Source organism: Agelaius tricolor, unplaced genomic scaffold (genome assembly GCF_023055355.1).
Source record: "Agelaius tricolor isolate 1412-34295 unplaced genomic scaffold, bAgeTri1.0.p SCAF_41, whole genome shotgun sequence".
Lineage (NCBI taxonomy): Eukaryota > Metazoa > Chordata > Aves > Passeriformes > Icteridae > Agelaius > Agelaius tricolor.
In genome coordinates this window covers 2,947,637-2,974,704 of record NW_027269301.1, presented here as the reverse complement: position 1 = coordinate 2,974,704, position 27,068 = coordinate 2,947,637, and the positions used below count along the sequence as shown (strand labels likewise).

Here is a 27,068-nt window from a genome sequence, read left to right as displayed (position 1 = left end):
AATTGAAACCATCTTGCAGCTGGTGTTGTGAACAGTTGTTTTCTCATAAGATGTTTACCCAAGGGTGTTTGCTTCATTAGCCAGTGGTGTTGGGGTGTTGATTAAATGACCAATCAGGTGCACCTGGATCAGAAGGGTGGATAAAGGAATGGGTTTCTGATAAACTCAGATAAATCTGCTGGAGCCAGAGTCTGTGTGTGCCTCACTGCTGTTCCTGACTCAGAGCCCACCTGCCTTGCACCACAACCAGGAATAAATCCAGGGAAATCACAGACCTGGGCTCTGTGTGGGTGCAGCTGGGCGGATTTTTGTCCTCTCTCATTTTTATTGCAGTCATTGTTTATGTTCCATGAGAACTGGGGATTTCTGGGGTAACAGTGGGGCTGAATTCAGGTCCCTACCCTGCTGTGGAAGTGCTCAGGAAATCACCTTCAGACATCTCTGGTGCTGCTCCTAAAGCTGTTCCTGCCTGGGTTTTCTGGAGCAGGTGAAGATTTGCTCCTGTGTCAAAGCTGTAACGTTGTCCAGGGAGGGCCAGGTCCACAGAAATAAACCCCAGTGACACCAACCTTGGGACCAACCTTGCTCTGACACCTCAAAACTGCCAGAGATTTTATTTCAAAATAAAATAGCCCTGAGCAAGGCACAGGTAGTGACAGACAATGTCATGTCCATAACAGACATGCCCTTAAATGTTAATAAATTTCACATTTTCTTTAACATTCTGATAGCCAGCCCTGACTCTGTATTTCAGCCCATGCTCCCTCCTTCACAGTGCAGTAATTCATCAATTAACTCATTAATAAACTCACCATTGATAACCTGTACCACAAAACACCCCAAGAGAATATAAAGAATATAATATTAAAATATAAAGAGTATATTATAAAAATATATATTTATATAAATATAAAATATAAATTCCAGCCTTTTCCTAAAAGGCTGGGACAAACACAGCCTGTTCCACCTCCTGCTCCCCATGCAGGGCACTGGGAGTGCTCAGGGCTTTAACTGGGCCCCACCTGCAGCTGCCAGCCCAAAGCCCAGCTTGGTCAGTCCATGGGGGGGTTTTAGTGCCCAGCCCAGTCCCACGTGCAGCCCTGGCTGCAGCAGGGCTCAGGAGGCAAATCTGCATCCCAATGATCCTGAGCATGCACAGGCAATTTTGTGCCTGGATGTGTAAATTCCTCCTGTAGCAGGTGGTGCAGGTCTGGGGTAAGAGGAGCTGTCCCTGCACAGGCTGGCCCAGGACAGGGCACACACAGCAATTCCCTTTTGGAGAGACACAGCTCCATTCTGCAGAGGATCAACATCACAGCATCCACACAAGGCACTGAGGGAAGTGTCCCCATTTGGGGTTCATTTTGCAGGCTCTAATTTTGGAGCAGCTCAGGAGGAGCCAGTGGGTGTCTGGGGTGTTTTAATGAGCAAATGCAACAGGAACATCCTTGGGAACCATTGCCAGGGCCACTGAAATAATCTGAACTCCATATTTAGCTGGGACAATCCAAATCTCCTTTGAAGCTGATTCATGGTTCTGATGCTTCTTGAGATCTGCAGATGAAAAGCTCCAGAACAAGACATTATTATTGCTATTATCATATATAGAAATATATTATTATTATTATTATACATTCATGTTATATATATCCATAATGTATAATATGCCATATAGAATGTATAATATATATAACATAGAACATATATATACTATATACTATATACTATATAATATACAATATACAATATACTATATATTATATGATATATTATATATAATATACAATATATGATATATGATATATGATATATTATATATGATATATTATATATTATATATTATATTGTGTATTGTATCTAGTATATATTATATATTTTTATTATATTCTATATAATGTTACTATTATAGATGAATATATGAATATATATTCATATATAATTATATATATGAATATTATCATATATTATTGTTATTATCATCTATAGAAACACCCACTGAAATGAAATCACTGGGAAAACCTCAATGCTTCCTCTCCTCTCCTCTTCATTTTCCTCCATCCTTTAGTTCTGTTTCCTTGATGAACTCTTACATTTCAGGAGCCTGGGTTTTACTGCTCCTTAGTGTGGTAGGAGTGAGCTGCTCACAGAGGAAGCTCTGAGGGATCAGTTCCAAATGTTCCTGAGGAGCTTGTCAGCCCTGGAGACTTTGCTGAGCAGCGTGGGAGGAGGGAGAGAAGGGAGGACCTGCACTTTCCCACTCCTTGGGAGTTGGATCCATCCCCCTCAGGCTGCTCAGATGAAATTCTGCTGTACCTGGTGTCACACAGACAGTTCTGTCTGCAGAAACAGCTCGATGGAAATTACAGGGCTGGAGAAAAGGGATTTCCTAATTCCAAGCCCCCAGTGAGGCTCTGAACTCCACTGCTCACCCTCCACCCCCACATCCCCCAGCTGAGCATGCCTGCATGGGTGTGAAATAGGGAGCAATGACTATGCCAGCAGATTCCAAGGAAAAAGGAAAAGGTTTTTCCTGCACCTCATCAGCAGCTCACAAAAATCCAGGATTTCAGGGCTCAGGAACAAATGTTCAAGTTCAGTCCTTGTAGAAAATTCTGGAAGTTGTGTTCCCAGAGGAATCAGGAGTTGGGCTGAGAGAGATTTGGAGCCAAGGACAATGGGTGACATTTGGATTTGTGGCCACCAAAGTGAAATAAAAGCCAAAATAAAGAGTAACAGATGCCAGGAGCAGGGATGGGGATTTTTCATGTGCAGTCCTGGTGCCCTGCTGCTCCCATGGATTTTTTCATTCTGTAGGGAGATTTCAGGCCAGGATTTGTTAACGAGGCAGATTCATTGTGGGACTACCCACAAGTGGCCTTGGCTGGTCCTGAAATTGAAGATGAACTGGATTTTAATGGTTTGCCAAATGGTAAAATGTTTCTTTTTGCATCTATTTCACCATTTTAAGCATTTAACAATTATTTACCGTGTGATCATAATGGAAAAAAACCCATAAAAGCTAAAGGTGTTACATACAGAATTTTCTTAACACTACAGAGTTTAACTGGGGTTACAGAAAGAGGATAAAAACATCAATATCTAAACTTCAGTTCATTGTATAAATCTACAAGTGCTCTGGAAAAAAATATGTATTATCACTTAATTAAAAACTGTCATAGGGAAACAGGGCAACTGAGCAATAATGCTCACCATTATGGCATTTTAAAATAAAATATGGGAAGGCAAAAGAGATTCTAAAGCAAAATTTAGGATTTTTCTTCTTTTTAATATTATATATAAACATTCTGAAGAAATGAAAGTAGGATTAGAGGATAGAGCTGGAGGCAATGGATGATGCACAGAATCCCAGGCTGGTTTGGGTTTGAAGGGACCTTAAATCCCACCTCGTTTCAGCCCCTGCCAAGGGCAGGAACCTTCCCCTGGGCCAGGCTGCTCCACCCAGCCTGGCCCTGCTGCATCTTCCCCTTCCCATTTCCCCAAAGCTGCACATTGGACAATTTCTGAGAGTTTTACTGAGCTCTTCTGTGGGAATCCCGGAGGAAAAAGAGGTTAAAGGAGTAGCTTGTACAGCAGGCAGTGCAAAGCAGCAGCAAAGAGCTTTTATTGCTGCCAATTCCTGCAAGAAATGGAAAAAAAAAAATCACATTTTCCCCAATCCAGCCCTTCTTCCAAGAAGTGCCAGAGATGGAAAATCGTTGCTGACTCACTCAGCCCCGGGAGGGCTCCTTCAAAGAAGAAAATTGCTGCAGCATTCTCTGTGTGCATCAAAGATTATTGCTGCTCTTGGAGGAAGATCCATGAGCACATGAGAAAGGATTCAGCAGCATCTCATGGCAGCTGCAGCCGTGGATCTTTATTTTAAAGCAATTTAAAATAAAGATTCCCTTTGACTGGGGCTGGGAGAGGGGAGGGAAGCGAGAGAGGAAGAGAGAAAAGAGAAACAAAAGTCAGGTTGTGGGAGCAGCGTGAGCTGTCTCCATCACTGCCACTGCGGGAAAGGCTCGGGCGGAGGAGCTGGGCAGTGACTCAGCATCTTCCTCCTCAGCATCCTCCTCATCCTCAGCATCCTCCTCCTCCTCAGCATCTTCCTCCTCAGCATCCTCCTCCTCCTCAGCATCCTCCTCCTGCAGCAATCCCTGTGGGACAGACCCCGGCCATGCCAGACCCCTCCCTGCAGCTGCTCCCCCCTGCCCCAAACCCTCCCTGACCAAACCAGCACCCTCCAAAGCCCCCCTGGCCTTGGCTGGTCCTGAAATTGAGGATTCTGGATTTTAAAATCCACAAACTGGATTTTAATGGTTTGTCAAATGGTAAAATGTTTCTTTTTGCATCTATTTCACCATTTTAAGCATTTTACAATTATTTACCGTATGATCATAATGGAAGAAAACCCATAAAAACAACCCCTACCCCCCTAAACTCCCTTCCCAGGGCCTGGCTCTAGGAGGAGCATCAGCAGAGCTGGGATGGTCCCCCCTTCCTGCAGGGACAGAGCTGGGATGGTCCCATCTTCCTGCAGGGACAGAGCTGGGATGTTCCCCCCTTCCTGCAGGGACAGAGCTGGGATGGTCCCATCTTCCTGCAGTGGCACAGCTGGGATGTTCCCCCCTTCCTGCAGGGACAGAGCTGGGATGGTCCCATCTTCCTGCAGGGATAGAACTGGGATGTTCCCCCCTTCCTGCAGTGACAGAGCTGGGATGGTCCCATCTTCCTGCAGGGACAGACCTGGGATGGTCCCCCCTTCCTGCAGGGACAGAGCTGGGATGTTCCCCCCTTCCTGCAGGGCCAGCATCAGCAGAGCTGGGACGTTCCCAGCTCCCCCTGCAATCCAGGCAGACCACCACCCTCCCTGGGATCTGCAGGAATTGCTGTTCACTCCTACTCTGCCATTTCACCTCCCACTCACCAAGAGCAGCTGATCCCTCTTGCCCTACACCCCTCCAAACTCTCACAGAACTGTAATTGATTTAATAATTGTGATGGGACCAAAAAAAGGGGGGAAGGGGGACAAACTGCCAGACCCACAGAGCTGAGGCTGCTCTCCTGCAGCAGCTGCACGGGAAGGTGCACAAGGGACAAACACCTGGGTTTGTTTTGTCAGGGGGCTGAGGGCAGGTGGGGAACCCCATCCCACAGTGGGGAACCCAATCCCACAATGGGGGACCCAATCCCACAGTGGGGAGCCCCATCCCACAGTGGGGAGCCCCATCCCACAATGGGGAACCCCATCCCACAGTGGGGAACCCAATCCCACAGTGGGGAGCCCAATCCCACAGCGGGGAACTGGGCTCTTCCCACCCCTGCAGGACTGGGCCTGGTTCCTGCAGCCTGGACGTGGTGCCCACAGGCTCTGCCATGTGCCAGGGCTTGGGAATGGTGGCAGGAGTGAGGGAGAAGAGCCCCAAGGCTGGTACAAACCTTGGGGTTTCCATCTGTTCCCATCCTACCTCTCTATTCCTTATTGAACACCTTCCTCCTGACTGTGGTTGATTTGGGGTGTAAATGGACATTTTCCCCCTTCTCATCCAATTTTACCTGGCCTCATTAAAAACCAAACCACCTTCCCTGGGACAAATCTGTTCTGCTCCCATGGACATCCCAATTCTCTGCTGCAGCATTTTTGGCTCGTTGGGGTGAGTTTTATGTGGTGTAAAACACAAACTGCAGCTCTCAGGGTGACGCCTGGAGGTGCTAAAAGCCCGTTTAACCCTCTGGAAGTTGGGGCACAGCAGGAATTGCTGATGGAAAAGTGAAACGGGCTCTTTGCAGCCCTTGCCTGGCTTGCAGCAGTTCTGCTGCTGGCCAAAGGTGGCCTGGAGCTCCTCCTTTCTGCGGGACTCTCCTCCTCTCTCCTCCTCTCTCCTCCCAGGCTGGTGCAGCGTTGAACCTTTGCCAGGAGCTGGACCTGCTGCAGAAGCAGCAGCAGCTTTGCAGAGGGAGGAGGGAGCAGGCAGGTGGAGTAAACGCTCGCGCTGGGCTCCTCTTGACAGCAGGGCTCACACAGCCCCTTCTCCTCCTCCTCAGAGCATTCACCAATCCCTGGGTCCCACCCCTGCGTTTGGACAAAGCACAGGGCACTGCCAAGGGCTCCTGCAAGGGAGCTTCCCCTCCTCTGCCCCTGGAAAAGGCCAAACCCCTCTCTGCCACATCCCATTCCTCCCCAAGGACTCAGAGACATTGCTCGGCTCCAGGTTTGCCCTGGGGCTGTCTCTGATGCTCTCCTGACACTCCGCACCTCCTGCAGGAGCTTTTCCCCTCCAGAAGTCCAGCACAAGGAGTTTCTGCTCTCTCTGCCCTCCCTTATCCCCCAAACCGCAACTGCCAGGGGGTGAATTCCCAGAAGGAGGCGCTGGAGGAGCCCCAGATTCCCCAAGTTTTTCCCCAGGACCTGCAAATCCAGGATTAACCCTTGCTGCATCCTTTTCCTTCCCTCCCCCAGCACCTCCCAGTTCGGTGCAGGCTGCTCCAGGGGCAAGGAGCTCCCGAGGGCTGATTTGGGTCAGGAGAGAGGGATTGGCAGCTCCAGATTTGGACACTCTTGTCCAGCCCCAATGAAATCTGCAGGAGGTTTTTGGTTGGGCTTTTTTCTCCTCCTCTGAGCTCAGTGGCTGCCTCCTGCTTTATTCAGCAGCTGCATTTCTGTCAGGAATAACTCCTCCCTTCCCCTTGGCTCAGCCCCAGCTCTTCCACACACACCTGGAGGAAACAGCCCCAAAAGACACCTGCACCTGCCTCTGGCTGGGCCTTTGCTCCCTCCTGGCTGTGCAGGAGCTGCCCAAACACCTCCGCCTTCTGCAGCCAAATCTGCAGACTCAGAGCCTCCACCCAGCTTTGTGGCCTTCAAACAAACATTCAGGTGTTCCCTAAATGAAAGGTGATTTTAGTGACAGGAGCAGCCCAGGTTGTGCCACCTGTGTGCTCAGATCCCTGGGAAGAAGCTCTGCCACACTCCCAAACCAATAAATCCAACAGAAAGAGCAACACAGCCTCACAGAGATGTGTCAGGAGAATGGAAACATTTCCTCTTTTCTCTCTTCACCTGCACACTGAAAAGTGAAGGGGAGATGGAAAACAAGTTGCTTGTAACCAAATTAAAATCAAACAAATCAACCCCCAGAAAGTATTCAAGAAATTGCTTTCCATGTTGTGCTACTGTCATAAAAAGCAAAGCCTCTTTTCCTGAAATCTAAAAATTTAGCTTGAAATCATAAGAAGCAATTTTGAAATCTTTTTCCCAGTACTTCAAAATTGCAGCCTGTACAAAATCTTCCCTGACACCCCCTAAAGGGCATTTCCCCTCAGGATGCCAAACCTCTGTCCCAACTGGCCATGGATGCCATCTCCATGCTCATTGTTACTGCCACACACTGCAGGGCCTTGTCAGTCATGTGGAGACTGGGGGGGCACAAATTCTGATAGAGAGCCTGCAGTGGAGTTAGGGAAGGAGAAGCTGGGAAGGGGAAATGTTCACCAGAAAACAGAGACACCAGAGCTGCTGCCTCGGGTTTCTGTGGTTGGGATGACCCTGAGGTGTCAGAAAGTCTCTTTTTCTCAGCCCCACAACTGAAGAAGAAGTCAAGATTGGTCAGTTCTGCTTTTCAAGGTTGTTTATTTTCTCTCATCTATTCCATTCCTTCTCTGACCTGCTGAGATCTGTCCAGCAGGTCGGGTTGGGGCACAGTCCCTGCCCTGGGGGTGCTGTTGGCTTTTTATACTAAGAACTACCTGTGCTTTATTTACAATAACTTCCCAATACCCATCACCTGTGTTAGACAGTCTGTCTCTGCTCTAAACCAGTCCAAAAGTGGCACCAACACAGCAGAGGATGGAGGAGAAGGAGAAGAAGGAGAAGAAGGAGAAGAAGGAGAAGAAGGAGAAGAAGGACAGGACACACCCAGATTCCTCCATCTTGCCTCCTGAACCCCCATTCTAAATCCCCAAAATTCTACTTTTTCACCCTGTGACAAAGTCACTATCATTCTACTCAAACTCTTGTGGCTTGTAACTCTTCACACAAAGTTGGGAATTGTTTCCATGGGCTAAAATCCAAGGCACAGGTGTTTGTGACTCCGTGCCAAGGTCTCTGAGGCCCTGCCAGGGTCTGGAATCACCCAGGGCAGCCAGAGCAATGTCCTGGGTTCTGCCACTGCTGCTTTGCAGAGCAGCTGTGAACGTGTGTGAGGAGCGACTGACTCGCCCAAAGTTCTCCTTCAATCTGCTCACAGCCATTTCTGGGGCGTCTGTGAACTCATATCTGCTTTTTTCAGGGTATGAGAGGCCTCCTGAGCCTCTGAACACCAAGGAAACATTTCCCAAACCACACAGGATTTTCCTCTAACACACAGCCAGCTCATGACCCTCCCCAGCCCTTCTGTAGTGTCACAGAGAGATGCAAACCTCTCCTTCTCAACAACTCAAAAATCTTCAGGTGTTTTATCCTTTATCAACTGAAGATTTCCAGGAATTCCAGTCCATGGCACAGAACTGGGAGAGAGGACCTTGGCTGGATATATAATGCACATGTAGCAACTCAGACCGTGGCACAAACCCTCCTGGTTTGAAGGTTCAGTGAATTCCTCGCTTGAAAACCCTTTGCTGTCATCTCTTCTCTCCTGGTTCTTTCTTGCTCCCGTTGCTTTATCACTTTGGTACCTTTATCCCCCCAAAAGAGCTTTGTTCCAGGGCCACTGGAACACTGCAGTGCAGTGCTGTGGGTCAGGGAACTCTCTCAGCTTTCCCAAAGGTCATTGCAGCTGCACCAGGCACAAACCAAGGAGAATCCACCCCAAAACCTCCCCTGCAAACCAACAATGCTGCCCAGCTGCTTTATTGTGTAGTGGAAGGTGAAACAGGACCTTCCCTGCTTCCCTCAGCCTTTGAAATGTCCTTTTACAAACAGCCTCTCGTGGATCCCAGGGGAGAAGTAGGAAAATGGGAAATAAAGGAGAAATCTGCCTCATCCTTCCCAATCCCCTGCCTGTTCTCTGCAGCCCCAGCTCAGGTGCCTTGTCCTGGACAAATGGCCAGGTTGTTCTCCTGGAAAAGCAGAATTCAAGGTTCTGGAGAAGCAGAGTTAAAGGTTGTTCTGGAAAAGCAGAGTTAAAGGCTGTTCTCCTGGAAAAGCAGCAGCAAAGGTTGCTCTGGAAGGTCAAAGGTTCTTCTGGAAAGGCAGCATCAAAGGCTGTTCTCCTGGAAAAGCAGAGTTAAAGGTTGCTCTGGAAAAGCAGAGTCAAAGGCTGTTCTTCTGGAAAAGCAGAGTTAAAGGTTGTTCTGGAAAAGCAGAATTAAAGATTTTCTGGAAAAGCAGAGTTAGAGGCTGCTCTCCTGGGAAAGCAGAGTTAAAGGTTGTTCTGGAAAAGCAGAGTCAAAGGTTGTTCTCCCAGAAAAGAAGAGTTAAAGGTTGTTCTGGAAAAGCAGAGTCAAAGGCTATTCTCCTGGAAAAGCAGAATTAAAGGTTGTTCTGGAAAAGCAGAGTCAAAGGCTGTTCTGAAAAAGCAGAATTAAAGATTTTCTGGAAAAGCAGAATTAAAGATTTTCTGGAATAGCAGAGTTAGAGGCTTTTTCTCCTGGAAAAACAGAGTTAAATGTTGTTCTCCTGGAAGAGCAGAATTAAAGGCTGTTCTGGAAAAGCAGAGTCAAAGGCTGTTCTGGAAAAGCAGAGTTAAAGGTTGTTCTTCTGGAAAAGGAGAGTTAAAGGTTGCTCTGGAAAAGCAGAGTCAAAGGCTGTTCTTCTGGAAAAGCAGAATTAAAGATTTTCTGGAAAAGCAGAGTTAGAGGCTGTTCTCCTGGAAAAGCAGAGTCAAAGGTTGTTCTCCCAGAAAAGCAGAGTTAAAGCCATTTCCAAGCAGTTCTGATAGCCCTGTTCAGGAATCAGCAGAGCCTTGAAGATTTAGCTCTGATTTTTTTGCTGTGGAGGCCTCAAAACTGCAACCCTTGCACTGCTGGGGGAATTTCACCCCAGTGCCATGGGCCAGCCTGGGAAATGTCCCACAATTAATGTCCCACTTCCCTGTTAGTTAATTACTGGCACCAATTTTAATAATACATTTATTTTCTATAAAAGCCAAATTGATGCTGTACTTTCTACCAAGCTGAAGATTTTTAAAGGGTCTGAAATTGTCACAATGCAAATGCTGGAATACTAAAATATACTGAATATCCTTAAATTCTTGTCCAGAAAAACAGGCTCTGAACTCCTTTTGGCATCAATTAAGTCCAGAGAAAACACCTTGGGAATGAGATTGGACAGAAGAAAAGATTGTGGGAAGAATAATAAATGTATATTTAACAAACCAGAAAAAATATTATTATGATGATGAAACCAACTGAAAGGATTGGTAAAGATTTATTCATGTGAGCATGATTTAAGGATCCAAATGAAATGTCTGAAACAGAAGGTTTAATACTCAAGATTTTACCATTTATGGTTTTATCGAGGGCTATAGAAAGGACTAAGAGATAGAGATGTTAAAGGGGGAAAAAAAGGAAAACCCAGCTGCAGTTTAAATGGAAATGAAGTATTTGTCAAAAAAATTGCAAAGAGAAAAATATACAAAAATATTTCCCTCAAAAAAAAAAAAAATTGCAAAATTTAAAACCAGCAACTCCTTATCTTCACTTATCAGTAGTGCCAATAAAAACCCTGATTCTCCCAGTAACCTCTCATCCAGGCTGGGTAATTTATAATTTAATCTCTGCCTCAGAGTGGTGCAAAGCCCTTTTCTTTCCAGGAGGAGAAGTGCCAGGGATGAAATAGCTGGAATGGAGATGAGTATTTGCAGACCTCTGCAAACCTTCCAATTAAGTGATGCTATTAAAATAAACAGAGTGATGGGGGTGGTTCCTCTTCCATCCCACAGAAATCCTGGGCTCCCATCCCTGAGCACAGCACAGGAGGGTGCAGCCTGCAGGGAGGGCTGGGGTGGCAGGTGAGCTGCTTTGGCTGCAGAATTCAGGGATTTTTATTCACAGACTGCAGAGCTGAGCACATTCAGCTGCCTTGGGCACTGCAGCACAGCTCTCCCACCTTTATTTCTCCCTGGAATCTGTGTTTTATGGGCAGCAGCTCGTGCCAGACTGGGAAATAAAGGGATTTTTACATCTTCCCAAGAAATGCTTTTGACTTGTGCCTGTGGGGATATGATTCACTCACTCCAGGGTGCCTTTGTGAACACCCTACATGGATTTTATTGCTGCCTCTGCAGCAAGAGGAAAAAATATCCAAAGACTGAAATAACTGAATTATAGGGAAAGAATTCCTGAGCTGTTCATCCCCTTTCTGTGACCAAAGGAAGAACATCCTAGAATTCTCTGCTTCAGCTCCATGCAGATAAAACCACAACTCTGAAATCTCTCTGCTTTTTAATTGTCCATGCAGCCCACAAATAAATGCTCTTTTGGACCTGTGTTTTATCTTCATTTTCATTCATCCTGGACATTTTTGGGAAGGAAATGGAGTCATTATGAGCCTTCATGTGCTCTCAGCTGTGTTGTAAATGCAGTTTTCTCTCTTCACCCTGTCACCAACAGGACTTACTTTAGCTGGCACAGCAAAAATGGGAAAATAGGGAAATATTTCACTGTTTCAGTCTGGATATTGCTGCTGCTATGAGGATCCAACTCCCAAAACATGAAGGAGATGAAATTTCTCCTGTTGAACCAGTTGTAGTTGTTCAAGCACATGTTCCTTCAGCAGCCAGCCCTCAACCAACACCACAAAAACAGAATTATTGTTAAAGACCACTTATATCTTTGCAGGGTTCCCAGAGCAGCTTTTTAGGGCCCAACAAAGCTCAGCTCAGCTGAGATCATCGGGCAGCCTTAAGTGGGGACTGCAGTGAGGCCTAAAGTCGGGACCAGCTTAAACCCAGCTCCTGGTGCTGCCCTGGGGCTGTTTCCTCACATGGGCAGAAATGCAATTAAAGCAATGAGACTGCAAATTTATAAACTGTCTCCTTCCAAATGGGATGGGAGGTTTTTGTCAGGAGTTTGATTTGTCTGGAGAAGCTGCCCCATCCCTGGCAGTGCCCAAGGCCGGGCTTGGCCTGCAGGAAGGGCCCATGGCAGGGGGTGGAATAAAGATCTTTTTTAAGGTCCCTTCCACCCAAAGCACTCCAGGATTTGGCCAAAAACCCTCTCAGTTGGTGCTTAATTGCTGGAAGCAAAAGCAGAACATCAATTTAATTGATTCTGGGAGATAAGAACCAGCCCTGGGAGCTGCCATCAGATGTTGAGGCCTAATTTGGAGGCCTGATCCAACAAGTAAACAAAGCTAATTAATGAATCTTCTAATTAAGTGTTCCCTGATAGAGCTCAGATGAAAGGATTGGCTGCCTGCTTCCTCCAGCTCCTGTAATCAAGAGACAGAACAAACTCAAAGTGAGCAAATTGCTGCTACTGTGTGCAGAAATTGCTGTAAATAATAATAAAATAATGAAAGCTGCCCAGGCATTTGCTATATCTGGCACCAACAAAGCAAATAGTGGTTCAAAGGAGATAAATTAAACACTTATTTGCATTTCTTCTGAGTCTCCCAGAGACTGTAGTTCAGTCCTTGCAGACAAAATTCTGCTTTGGTTTGGAAATTCCTGTGAGTGTTGCCTTGTATTAAAAGGACTGCTTGGAATACAGGAAGAGGAGTTCCTAAAATGTGAGATTTTGTTCCAATTCATCAAGATAGATCAGAGCAATTTCTTTTGCCTGTTTTGATTCAACTCATCCAGGCACTTTGATATAATTTTAGATAAATACATGAGACCTGACATCAAAGCTATTGATCATATTTAGCTGTGGGAGTGCCTGATTCCCCACTCCCTCAGAGCTGGGCTTTTATGAGGTAGAAATAATATTTAAAAAAAGAAAACCAATGTTTTTGCTTTTTTTTTTTTTTTACTCAGGACTGCTTGATCTCTGTGTAAATCCCAGCTAAGCAGGCTCAGCTCCTTCTGTGATTCTGCAATAAAAGGAGCAGCAATGAAGACTCTACCTGAAATGCCCCTGTTGCAGTTTCTGATGGGAAATTCTTTGTTTAAAAAAGGATAAAAAGGCAAACCCCCCCAGAGTTCACTGGGGGCATTCAGGTAATTTCCTGGTGCTCAGTGAGGCCCAGCCCAGGGCTCAGGTCTGAGCTGTTCCTTGAGGAAATGCCAGCTGCAGGTGGGGATGTGTTATTTATGGATGCAGCAGAGGAAAAGGAATGAACAGGGATGCTCTGCTGGAGAGTTGCTGCTTTTCCTTGGGCAGCAGTGGGATTTAGAATCATGGAATGGGTTGGGTTGGGAGGGACCTCAAAATTCATGCAGTGCCATCCCCTACCATGAGCAGGGACACCTCCTCTTGGGTTTTGTGTTGCTGAAATGGCTCCTGTGATATTAAAGAGTCTTTTATCCCAGCCCCACGACCAAAGAAGTTGAGATTCTTGGGTTCTGTTTTTCAAGGTTGTTTATTTTCTCTCATCTATTCTATTCTTTCTCTGACCTGCTGAGGTCTGTCCAGCAGGTCGGGTTGGGGCACAGTCCCTGCCCTGGGGGTGCTGTTGGCTTTTTATACTAAGAACTACCTGTGCTTTATTTACAATAACTTCCCAATACCCATCACCTGTGTTAGACAGTCTGTCTCTGCTCTAAACCAATCCAAAAGTGTCAAGAAGAAGAAGAAGAAGAAGAAGGAAAAGGACAGGACACACCCAGATTCCTCCATCTTGCCTCTTGAACCCCCATTCTAAATCCCCAAAATTCTACTTTTTCACCCTGTGACAAATTCACTGTCATTCTACTCAAACTCTTGTGGCTTGTAAACCTTCACACAAAGTTGGGAATTGTTTCCATGGGCTAAAATCAAAGGCACAGGTGTTTGTGTCTCTGTGCCAAGGTCTCTGAGGCCCTGCCAGGGTGTGGAATCACCCAGGGCACCCAGAGCAATGTCCTGGGTCCCAACATCCTCCCACTGTCCCAGGCTGCTCCAACCTGACCTTGGACACTTGCAGGGATGGGGCACAGCTGCCTTTCTATTTCTGCATCATCCCTCAGTATAATTTGCATTATTATTTCAGGGAATGTTTTCAAGAGGTGAAGCTGGGTTTGGGATTCTCTGCCTGAAGTGTTGGTGACCTGGGGACACTCACAAGCAGTAAGGGAACATCTTCAGCTGCTGAGCTGCTGCAGGTGAGACAAGTGGCACAGGCCACTCCATCCTGGCTGGAACCAGCCCTGCTTGATCCCCTTCCTATGCTCACAATATTGATTTTTCTAACACACATCCAGGGCCTTCATTATCCTCTGCATTAAGGCAGAAAGCAGCAAAAGGGACACAAAGGGAATGGTGGAATCTGGCAGCACTGCCCTGTGCCTGGAAATTGGGGTTTGGGGAGCAGAATGCCTTCGGGAGTGCCTTCTTTTCCTTGGAGTACCAAAGCTCCATCCTCACCCTGAGTCCTATGGAGGTTCCACACTGCAGGGCTGGCTGCAGACACCCATCCTCCTCCCCATGCTCCTGGCACACAGCAAAGGATTTTCCACTCAAAAAGATGTGAGAAGGAATATTAACTGCCCCCATTTACAAGGCTTGTTTTGCTGGGATCTGAGGCACAGTGGTTTTTACAAGCTGAGGTACATTCCTTTATTAATACATGGCATAAGAAATGATAGCATTAATAATTAAATCTTGTGCTCAGGTTGCTGTAGGGCAGATTAGCATAAATCCATTGGCATGAAACAAGGTATTTCAGTTTGCAGGAGCTGAGAAAATATCCCAGAAAATATCAGCTCCCTGAATCCCTGACCAACATGCTGGGAATCCTCCTCTCTACAGTGTCTCTATTCCTCATTTCTCACCCTTTCAAGCCCAATCTCTGCTAAAGATTAAATAGATTAGCACAGAAGACTCTACCTCTGCATGTTCTGAATAATGAATGGCTGCTCTGACATGCATGAAAGCAGCCAGGTCTCAATTTAAAAACAAATGGTGAATAAAAATCCAGGCAGAAGCAGAGTGTGCAGTGCTGGCTGCTGAGAGCAGCTGCACTGATCTTCAGGAGGACTCTGCAGATTTGCAGAATAAAGTCTCCCAGCAGCTCTGCTGGGATATAAGAGACACTTCAGCCTTGATGAGCTCTTGGTGCAGTTCATTCCACCCAGAATGAGCAGGGACTGCAGCTCTGTACCTCTGAGAGGCCGTTGCCCTTCACAGCTCAATGATTCTCGTGTTTAAATTCCCTGAAACTTATGGAGAAGCTGTCACACAACAGGTGATGTTCTGTGTGAGGTCACTGGAAAATAGCAGGAAATACATTAAATCCACCCTGCTCTACCTTTCCTAAAAGGCTGCTATTAAATAAACATTTATTTGTGCCAGAAATACCCAATTAGCACTGCAATTACTGACAGCCACATTAATTCATACACGTTCATAAGTCCTTCCCCTTTCTTTGGGAAGCACCTCAGCCTTTTGTGGTATCTGTCTAATAGATGTCCCCCAGTCTTTACTGACTTTTATTCCTTCCTTGAGAAAACTTTTTTTGTGATATATTTTCCCTTCTGACTCCAAGAGATGGATTCTCATTGTCTTTTTGAGCCTCCCATGCAATCTGTGCTCAATACATCTCTAATTTACCTCTGATAAATCTCTACTACATAAATGCTGCTTTGTTTTAATCAACCAGTGGTAATAGCCTGGCCCAGAGGTAGCTGCAATGCAGCTGCCCAATCTAATCTCTGTATTAGCCAGATTAGACAAGGATAAATATCCTGTCCCTGTGATCCATGTCTCAGACAGACTCGGCTCCAGGGAATCTCAAGGAAGAAGGTCTCAGCGTGTTCTGCCAGGACTGAGAACCACCTGTGTCTGCTGCTGCTGCTTTCATGTAATGAAAGGACAAATAACACTGCCAGGCTTCCCCTGAAGTGCCCAAGGCCAGGTTGGAGAGGGCTTGGAGCAACCTGGGACAGTGGGAGGTGCCCATGCCCATGGCAGAGTGGGACTGGATGGGCTTTAAGGTCCCTTCCAACCCAAACAATTCCATGATGCTGTTATTAGGGACCTGATTATTATGGACCACTTATAACAAAGGATGTAGGGAGGATGCAGGGGCTCAGAAAGCACTCATGCCTTGTGCTAACTAAAAACTGAAGGGAAAAAAATATCTACTAATATACTGTTTACATGTCTGGAGGTTCTGAGCTGCAGCCAGGGCTGGGTGTCCCCCAGCCTCACCGAGGCAACCTCAGCCACAGCCTGGGGCTTTCAGTACATTCCTGAAGCTTCTGCCAGGGCAGCTGTGGAGAGGCAGAGCAGGGTGTTAAACACAGCCTGGGGGGTGCAGATAGACCTGAGGGCAGCTGGATCTGAAAGGGCAGAGGTGGGCCCGAAGGGGGGGCGGGAGATGCCCCAGGAGGGCCCGAGGCTGTGCCCAAGGAGGGCTGAGACAGGGCTGAGCTGGGGCTGAGCCGATGAGGCGGGGCCGAGCCAGAGCAGGCCGGTCACAGCCCCCGCACCCGCGGGGATGCCCGGAGCTGTCCAGACATCCGTTCCCTGCGGTGACGCCCGGAGCTGTCCAGACATCCCTTCCCTGCCTTGATGCCCGGAGCTGTCCAGACATCCCTTCCCTGCGTTCATGCCCGGAGCTGTCCAGACATCCCTTCCCTGCCGTCACGCCCGGAGCTGTCCAGACATCCCTTCCCTGCGTTCATGCCCGGAGCTGTCCAGGCATCCCTTTGATGCGTTCATGCCCGGAGCTGTCCAGACATCCCTTCACTGTGGTCATGCCCGGATCTGTCCAGACAACCCTTCCCTGCGGTGATGCCCGGAGCTGTCCAGACATCCCTTCACTGCGTTCATGCCCGCAGCTGTCCAGGCATCACCGGGGCGAGGTCCGGCCCGTGCCGCTCAGGCATCGCAGCAGTGAGGGAGGGAATGAATGGCTGGATCACTCCGGGCATCCCCTCCCCGCGGCGGAGCCTGGACCAGTCCGGGCGTCGCCACCCCTGGCGATGTCGCCGCGCCCCGCCCCGTCCCCGCTCCGCCCGCCCTCCCCGCGCATAAATACCGGGCTGCGGGCGGTGCCCGCCGCAGAGCCGTCGCCGGAGCCCCCGCAGCCATGAGCTCGTACGGCTACGACCCGTTCTTCCCGTCCTACAAGCGGCGCTACGCGGACAGCCCGCGCATCCATGTGTCGGTGCGCAGCGGCGGCGGCTTCGGCTCGGCGCGCTCCGCGTACTCCAGCCTGTCCGCGCCCGTGTCCTCCGTGTCCGTGCGCCGCAGCTACGCCACCTCCAGCGCCTCCAGCTCGCTGCTGCACTCCGTGGACAGCCTGGACCTGAGCCAGGTGGCCGCCATCAGCAACGACCTCAAGTCCATCCGCAGCCAGGAGCGAGCGCAGCTGCAGGACCTCAACGACCGCTTCGCCTGCTTCATCGAGCGCGTCCACGAGCTGGAGCAGCAGAACAAGGTGCTGGAGGCCGAGCTGCTGGTGCTGCGGCAGAAGCACGCCGAGCCCTCCCGCTTCCGAGCGCTGTACGAGCAGGAGATCCGCGAGCTGCGCCTGGCCGCGGAGGAGGCGACGAGCGAGAAGCAGGCGCTGCAGGGCGAGCGGGAGAGCCTGGAGGAGACGCTGCGCGGGCTGCAGGCGCGCTACGAGGAGGAGGTGCTGAGCCGCGAGGACGCCGAGGCGCGGCTGCTCGAGGTGCGCAAGGGCGCGGACGAGGCGGCGCTGGCGCGGGCGGAGCTGGAGAAGCGCGTGGACAGCCTGCTGGACGAGCTGGCCTTCCTCAAGAAGGTGCACGAGGAGGAGCTGGCCGAGCTGCAGGCGCAGATCCAGTACGCGCACCTGTCCGTGGAGATGGACGTGTCGGCCAAGCCCGACCTGTCGGCCGCGCTGCGCGACATCCGCGCGCAGTACGAGAAGCTGGCGGCGCGCAACATGCAGAACGCCGAGGAGTGGTTCCGCAGCCGCTTCACCGTGCTCAGCGAGAGCGCCGCCAAGAACACGGACGCCGTGCGAGCCGCCAAGGACGAGGTGTCCGAGAGCCGCCGCCTGCTCAAAGCCAAGACCCTGGAGATCGAGGCCACCCGCGGCATGAACGAGGCCCTGGAGAAGCAGCTGCAGGAGCTGGAAGAGAAGCAGAGCGCGGATATCTCCGCCCTGCAGGTGAGGGGTGGGGGCTGGAAGGGTCCCGCAGGGGAGGGGATGATGGGGTGTGCAGAGTTCTGCAGGTCGGGAGAAGTTGGGGTTTAAAGGGTCCTGAGGATGCGGGGATGATGGGGTTTGAGGGGTTCTGCAGGTGAGGGGATGATGGGGTTTGAGGGGCTCTGCAGGTGAAGGGATAATGGGGTTTGAAGGACTCTGCAGGTGACAGGATGGTGGGGTTTGAGGGGATCTGCAGGTCAGGAGAAGCTGGGGTTTGAAGGGCTCTGCAGGTGAGGGATGGTGGGGTTTGAAGGGTTCTGAAGATGTGGGGATGATGGGGTTTGTAGGGTTCTGAAGATGTGGGGATGCTGGGGTTTGAAGGGTTCTGCAGGTGAGGGATGGTGGGGTTAGCAGGGCTCTGCAGGCAACAGGGGTCAGTTTTTACAGGGTTCTGCTGGTGAGGGGTTTCAGGGTTTTCTGGGCTCTGCAGGTGAAGGGATGGACATTGGGGTGTGAAGGGATGGATGTCGGGGTTTGAAGGGTTCTGCAGGTGAGGGGGTTCAGGGTTTGCTGGGCTCTGCAGGTGAGGGGAGTTGGGGTCTGCAGAGTCTCCCAGATGAGGGGATCAGGCTGGGGGGGTTGTCTGGGGCATCACTCCTGGTTCATGCTGTGCCTGTGCTGCAGATAAGGCATCCTGCAATCACAGTGCAGAATGGCACAGAGCTCTAAAGCAGCATGCAGTGTGGAAATACAGACCCAAATCAGGATCTGAATGACCAAAATCATACCAGGGACACTGCTTATCTAAAATGTGAGGTGTTACAAAATCAGAATGCAAAATTCCCCTGATAAAGCCCAGTATCCATGTGTCCATGTTCTGATTCAGCCTAAAATATCATGGAATATCCCAACTTGGAAAGGACCCACAAGGATCATCAATGGATATCCCTAAGCTAAAATTAGAAAAAGCTCATAGAGGCCAAAATCAAAATGAAACAATACACAGATTTCACGGATGCTTTAGCACTTGGGTACCAGAAAATTTGGCTCTGTGTTAAATAGGACTGGAATAATGTGGAGTAGAAAACCTGCCAGGAAGGTGTTAAATGATGCTTTTTGGCTGAGGCTGGAGTGGGAGCTGTGCAGTTTCTGTCTGCTAGAGCAAGATTAAATTAAAAGGATTGGAGAAATTCCTTGTGATTATTGCTAGACTTGAGAGACCAGAATTTTATGCTGTCAATATTGTTCCATCCAACAGGATACAATCAACAAATTGGAGAATGAGCTGAGAACCACAAAGAGTGAGATGGCTCGGTACTTGAAGGAATATCAGGACCTGCTCAATGTGAAAATGGCCCTGGACATCGAAATTGCAGCTTATAGGTATGGTGGGGGATGTTCTAATGAGCCAGAGCTCAGAGCTGTTCCCATTCTCTTCAGGAGAATTCAGGGTATTTGTCATTCCCCCAGCAGAAATTTTCAGAGATCTGTGGCAGAGTTTAATCAGTTCCTCTCTATGTACACACAGAATTTTTAGTTTGGCAATAATTTATCTCAGTTGTCCATCCTGACAGATAAAATTACCTGTTCTGTACTCGGGGAAGAGATTTTATATCAATGGAACTCCTCAATACCATTGGCTCATTCTCAAAATGGCAAATCCCTCAAATACCCTCAAGAATAGGGATTTTTTCTAACTTGTAAATCTACAAATTAAATATTTTCCAGTAGAATTGCTGCTAAATAACTGTGATATTTTGTCTCCGATACCGAGCGATTTTGATGCTGGAACAGAATTTCTGTGGAAGCCACAAGGGGGAATACTGAGAGAGCAGCTCCAAGCCTTGTCTGACAGCTCAGCAGCAAATGGCTACAGCTGCAGGGTGGCAAAACACACCTCTAGTTTCACTTGCCAGAGGGCACCTGGTTCTAGAGAGGTTTTAAGGAAAGGTATTTTAAAGAAAGGCATTAATTCCCCCACAATGTGCACGTCTGGAGAAATTATTCCAAGAGAATAGGGAGGCATTGGCACAATGTGCACAACCAGCCCTGCATTAATAAGCACATGTGCAGTCTGCAGGGCTCCTGCTGCAGCACAACCAACTCATTTGCCCTCGCTTTTATTTCTCCCTGCCAGGAAACTGCTGGAGGGGGAGGAGACCCGGCTGAGCTTCACCAGCGTGGGCAGCATCACCAGTGGCTACAGCCAGAGTGCCCCCACCTTTGGCAGGTCTGCCTACAGCGGCCTCCAGGCCAGCTCCTACCTGATGAGCGCCCGCTCCTTCCCCACCTACTACTCCAGCCACGTGCAGGAGGAGCAGATTGAAATCGAGGAAACCATCGAGGCTGCTAAAGCAGGAGAGGCCAAGGCAGCTCCTGCAGAAGAGGGTGAGGAGGAGGAGAAAGAAGAAGGAGAGGAAGAAGCAGGAGAAGAGGCTGAAGAAGAGGAGGAAGGTACTTAGAGTTACTTTTAAATCCCTTTTATTCATGCTGCACCCTGTTCCTATGGGATAAACCCCAGAAATCCCAATGATTAAATCTAATGATTAAAGCTCTTTCCCTTCCTCCTCCTGTGAGCCAAAGGATGGTGGGGTTAAGCACATGGAATTTAAAAGTGAATATTGAATGGGAGATAAGGTCAAATGTTCAAATCAGGCAGATTATAGGTTTCCAAAACCTCCTATGATAATGCTCAGGTGTTACAGACATCCTCAGAAAGAAGGACCAAGGACATCCTGAGCTAAATATGAATTCCCAGAGAGCAGCCCGAGATAATGGGAACATCAGCTGATGTGTGGGGCTGGAATCACTGGGTTCAGTGCATGGCACCATCACTGCTCTGCCAGGCATTGGTGGCCATTGAACTGTGAGGGGTTCATTACTGTAAAGTTTGATTATAGTGAAATTACAGCTAATTAAAGAACCAATTGGAGAGCAGTGAAAGATAATTCAGGTCTTTGGATAAGGCTCTAAGCACTGAGTCCAGAACTGATATTTTTCAAGGCCATGATTTGTTTTTATGAAGTGTTTCAGTCCCCCTGAAATCCAGGAGAAGCTGCTTGTGCAGTTCTGCTGTAGCTGCCAAAATGGGTGGGGTTGAAGGGGATTCCCACTGAACTGGCATCAGGAATTGTACCTGGATGTGAAATATCTTTGTGTCCTTCACAGGTGCTAAGGAGGAATCAGAAGAAGCCAAAGAGGGCGAGGAAGAGGAAGGAGAAGGGGAAGAAACAGCAGCAGAAGAAGGGGAGGAGTCCCAGGAAGCTGCTGAGGAAGCTGCTGAGGAGGAGAAGGAAGAGAAGGAAGAGAAGGAAGCAGCAGGAAAGGAAGAGAGCGAAGGCAAGAAGAAGGCTTGATCTGAGGGCAGCTTTCCATCAGAACAACGACTGACTGAGCTCCAGCTGCAGTCTCACCTATTTAATTCAGTGACCACTGAGTTCCAGTTCATGATTATGATGTTTCTCCCTGTGCAGAGTCTGAGTTTGCTTGCAGAGCACCCAAGGCTTGCTCCCCGAGTGCCGCATGGTTCCACGTATGAGTTCAGGGCTTCTGTCCTTCCTGGGTGACCCAGAACCTTAACATTTCAAATGGGAGGGAAAGAAGTGCTGGGAATGAAAGGTTACCTTTAACTTGCATTTAAATTAATTCTGGAAACGGTGGGTGGGGGAAATGATGGAGGCTTCATTAAGTATGTGCAATAAAGCTGTCAATAAAGTTCAGAAATGCTTACACGGATTCCTCGTGCATCTCCTGTGTCACTGATGCCCTTAAAAGGTTGATAAGGGCTTTATCCCACTCTTCTTGTGAATGAGAAGTGGGAAAAATCTCTTGGGGGTGTAAAATTTCACACATTTTATAGCAATACCCTGGGGTGTGGTGGTGGCTGGGATGGGTCTCACTGGCTGAGGGTGCAACAAGCGCGAGCTCCCTTCTGAAAAAGGGGAATTTTACCAAACCAACACAGAGGGGAAAAGCAAATGTGGCTGTTAAATTGTGGCAGGAGGTTGTTCAGTGTCTGCAGGTCAGTGAGGAGGGAGAAGAACAATTTCAGGGTGTAGGTGAGGCCTGGAGCAAAGCCTATCTTCAAAAATCACATTAAAATCAGAACAAGATGAGCAGTGAGAAGGGTGGATGGTGCAGGAGGAGGAGCTGCCTCTCCCCCAGGTGCTGTCTGAACTCAGCCCTGGCTGAAGGCCCTGTCTCATCTTCTTCTGAGAACTTCCCAGGGCCTTTTAAAGTTTTGACTGAGCTAAAAAAAGGCACAAAAAAGGAGCATCTCAAGAGCAGCACAGCCTGGCAGTTCCACAAGCCATGTCCTGTGCTCTGAGCCTGTCAATGTTCAATTGCCTAGAGCTGATAGAGAAAATTAAACCTTGTAAAGGACAAGCACTGGGCCGATGCTGCAAATGAAACCAGTTTAAATAAACTAAACCCATGGAAATTTGAGTTAAAATAGGCATTAATGGCTGCACTAAACTTTGCAGATAAATTTGTCTGGATGAGGTTTTGCACAGGATTTTGGGGTAACTTGATTTTATGCACTGGTATTGTGGTATCAGTTGGTTTGCATTGGTTCTCCTCAATGGCTTTGTTCAGAGAGAAAGGAAATCTCTTTTTTATACAAGTCGTAGGGGAGTACCAAAAGCATCTCCCTTTTCCATGTTTAAAGGGTGATGAAAAAGATTATGATGGATGAAGCAAGCTCTTAAGATTCTTATTTTCTTCCACATTCCCAAGACAAACAGCAAGAGAAAGAAAAAGAAGGTTGGTCAAACCATTCAGAAAAGCAGTAATTCCAGTAACTCATCCAGTATCTCTGGTTCCAGTATCATTTCCAGGTTTTTTTCCCTACTTTCCTAGGAGTTTGATGCTTTTGAGAACCAGAAGTAAAATAATTTTCACTTTCTTCAGCAGCACCACTTAAATATTTCTTTTTACATTTCCCTCCTCTTTTCATGGAGATTTTTCTCCCTGTGTTTATGCAGAGCATTTGTTACAAAGCAGATTTTATTTTCCCTCTGCAGGACAGGGGTGAGGAGGAGTGGGGGAACCTGCAGAGCTCTTCAGAGAGAGCTTTCAGAGCTGTGAGGGTACGGAGGGAGCTGTTCCTGGGGGTGTGACTGCCCCAGCTCCCCCAGCAGACTGTTGGGGCTGCTGCTCAGAGATAAGAAATGGGAGCAGCTTCTCAGAAATGGCAGCTGCTTCTGGGAACTGCCCGAGTGCAGGAAGGGACACCTGGCCCTCAGCTGGGGGAGAGGGGCTGCTCCTGAGGAGGAAAATCCCGTTCCAGCCCTGGTCAGAGCCCACCAGGAGCACCAAAGGCAGAGCAGAGCTGGACAGCTCGGCTGGAGAGAGCACAGACCAGGGCTGGAGGGACAGAGCAGGGGGGAATGGCTTCAAACTGACAGGGAGGAGGTTTAGATGGGACATTGGGAAGGAATTCCTTATTCAGAGGGTCCTGAGGGGCTGGGATGGAATTCCCAGAGAAGCTGGGGCTGCCCCTGGATCCCTGGCAGTGCCCAAGGCCAGGTTGGACAGGGCTTGGAGCAGCCTGGGACAGTGGGAGGTGCCCCTGCCCATGGGCAGGTGGGACTGGATGGGCTTTAGGGCCCCTTCCACCCCAAACCATTCCATATTTATCAAATCCTGCCTTTCTCCAAGCACTCTGAGCTCCTTTAACTCTTCCAACCCCAAATTTTCATCCCCTTTCACGATGTTTTTTTTTGCTGACAAACTCCTCCTTCCCTCAGCCCTTTGCATCCCTCTTGGTTTTGGGAAGTGAAGCTCCCTGTGCAGCCAGGGCTGTTTCAGAGCAGCACCCACAGAAGCCAGCAGCTCTCCCCTCTCTCCTGCAGCGTTCCCAGGCTGGTCCCTGCTCCCTGGGTTATTTTTAATGCGTTGCAGCTCCGCAGGGCTGAGTCAGCCCCAGCAGGAGCTGCAGCAGGGCTGACTCTGCAGGGGCCACCAGGCTGGGCCCCCACTCCTGCCCTGCAGCCCAGCCTGGAGGGGGGAGCCTGGGCTGGGCTCCCGTGCCCCAGCAGCTCCCAGGGCTGGGGATGGATCCTGCTGCCAGCACTTTCCTTACCTTGGAGAACCCAGGCGCTGCCTTTGACGCAATGCAGTAAAAGCTGGCACTGGGAGGCTCAGGAGAAACTTTCACCCCAGTTGCAGCTGCAAGTGAAGCCAGAAGCATCCTGAGGGTCTTTCCTGCTCTTTGGGTGTGGATCAGGCTGAGATCTCATGGCAGGGAATGCCCAGGGAGGTGCTGGATGCTTTCCCTGAGATGCACACACACCCCCTCACACACATCCCCCTCTCCCCTCACACCTGTACAGAACATCCACAGCCCAGAAATTCACCTTCAATAACTCAACAATTAACAGTCCAGCATTTCCTGCCACCCCAGATTAGTTAAGGATACTTTAATCCTGAAAAAGCAGCAATAAAGCCCAAGTGTGTATCAGGAGAGCACAAACCCTGAGGGCTGGAGAAAATTCTGGTGTCTGACTCAGCTCCCTGGCAAATGCATCCTGTTTGTGTTTTGTAATGCTTCTCAGTTTGTTCCCACCTGGAATTTTGTTCTGGGATGCTGAAAAATAACTCTGGCATCTCCACAACCCAGCACAGGAAAAAGATCCTGATTTAGAGCCCTCCAGCTCTTGAGGCCACGGTGGTCTAAATATCCCACCTTAAAAAAGATGCAGAAATCTTCACTGTAAATTCCTTTAATTATTATTTTTCCCTGCATGGATTTTTCCCTATTGTTTAATGAACTTCTCTGTCTGAAAATAATTATTCCCATCACTGGTTCTGTGCAGTCTGGAGGAGTAATTGGTGCAGAACAGGCAAATAACATCCTATTTATGCCTCTCTGCCTGGGAATGGTGCTCTCCTTTGAAACTGTTTGATTGCAGATGTCAGTAGACAAAACCTCTTGGCACTATTAAATATTAATCAGTTCTTACAGTTTTATAAACATTTAGAAATGTGTTAACCACTTGCTTGTTCCTCTTAGGACTTGCTGGGAACATCTGCAGTGGGGAATGGGCTAAACACACAAATCCAGTGTGTTGGATCAGGGGGAAAAATACACTTGTGGGTAATAACTGAAAGCTGTGAGATGTTTTGGGTGGGAAAGAGGTGAATTGAGGATGTTGTGAAAGACATCATGCCAAGGGTCTGCCTCCCCAAACCACCCAGGGGATGGATGTACCCTGGCTTAGCCCAGCCCTCATCCCAGGAGCAATCCTGGACTGCCCGAGTGCAAACGGGACCAAACCCACACAAATCATTATTTTGGGGTCCCTGGAGCTGTGTCCTGCCAGGACTGGGGAGGAAGAAGCTGGAAAGGAATCCCAGCATGGGAAGCAGCCTGGCTGGGATCCCACCTGCACGGGTTCAATGCTCCCCAGTCTCCTGCTGACACCAACACTGAATCCCCGTGCAGGGTGACCCCACTGTGAGGGATGGGCTTTGCAGTTCTGGGCATTGTAGTGGCTTCCAGAACTTATTTGGAAGCACATACACATAATTCCATGTTAAATATTGGTCCCTGGTTTAATTCTGGTGTTCTCTTGAAAATTGTGTTTAAATCTAAGGGGAAAACACCTTCAATTTGCACAAACCTTTGGGCACTTTGTGTTTTGACACAATTTGATGTAGATACCAAAAAACAGGGCAGTGCTGAACTCCTTATCCCTAAAGGTAAAGTTATTTTTCTGTCACACCCACACAGGACTACAGAGAAGCTGCTGTTTAATTTGTTAATTCTGCTTTAATTAAACATCACTCAGCAGCCAAGCTGCTGAGCACAGATTCCCATTATTGATAGCAGCAGGAGAAACATCCATTGGTTTGCTCCACAAAGACACACAGATTTATTTGGAAGCCTTATCTGCTGTGGGCTCTCCACCACTTCTCCAGTGAAGAATGTGCTGAACACTTTCAATTAAAAACTCCTTGATCTTCAATTATTGATGGGGTGAAGGCACATGGAAATTCTAGATTTTGATCAGACCCTCAGTCAGGCAACAGATTTCAGGGTAGTCCACGGCCTGAATCCAGGCATGAAAATTATTTGCATTTCTTTGGGAGTTATGGGAGGTGGGGCAGCAGCTGCAATCTTCATTTTCCTTTTAAAATGGGAAATAAACACAAAATGAATCCTATAATGACCAATTAATTCCCACATTGGAGTTGGGGCTTTATCTTCTTCCCTTTTTTTCCTTTGTCTCCATTTATTTTTCCAGGTAGAGCAATTTTTGATTGGCTTTGTTCTTAACCAAAGAACAAATTAACCCCCTTGGGTTAATTTTTTATTTTAGAATTTTGTGTTTAGAGGCAAATTGAACTTTTAATCATTGGACCCAGACAGTTAATAAGGAGCTTTCCATAAAATTAAAGCAAGAGGGGGTAAAATAAACAGAACCAAGCCTGTTCTGAGGACCTCATGGTGGCTTGGTTGAGTTCCCTTAATGGGTTTTTGCTCAGTTGAGTGACAAACTGGTGCCACAGAGGATGCCACACCCAGTCTCTCTCCCCAGGAAAGTCATGGAATTATTTGGAAATTGGCTCTCTATGTGTGGATGTTGGGGTGTAAGGAAGATAACAACGCTTGCAGCAGATTTTAACATTTTTTGGCTCAGCGCAAGCAGGATTGAGGGCTTAGAGTCTTCCCCTTCCTAAAAAAACCCAACTGCAACCCCTCTAAGCACCTCAAGGCCAGGCAGAGGTGTTCAATGGATTCCTCTTTCCTCTAGAAAATTGGGGATATAGCTCTTATTTTCTTAATCCAGCCTTGTTGTTGTTAGAGGAAGTTTGTCCATCATATCTAATTCCCAAGCCACAGAACATCCTGAGCTGGGTGGGACCCCCAAGGACCACCAAAGTCCAACTCCTGGACAAATGAGAACACTAAGGAAAAGAA

At 48.3% G+C, this 27,068-nt stretch overlaps 1 protein-coding gene across 1 annotated transcript; it reads left to right on the top strand.

Annotated features, from left to right (window-relative positions):
- Window positions 1–17,070: 17,070 nt before the first annotated feature.
- On the top strand, window positions 17,071–21,877 carry NEFL (neurofilament light chain). The gene is made up of 4 exons (XM_071454860.1): window positions 17,071–18,163; window positions 19,401–19,525; window positions 20,280–20,596; window positions 21,311–21,877. Exons 1-4 carry the CDS (start codon window positions 17,114–17,116, stop codon window positions 21,496–21,498), a joined length of 1,680 nt encoding a protein of 559 aa, XP_071310961.1. The 5' UTR covers window positions 17,071–17,113; the 3' UTR covers window positions 21,499–21,877.
- Window positions 21,878–27,068: the final 5,191 nt, after the last annotated feature.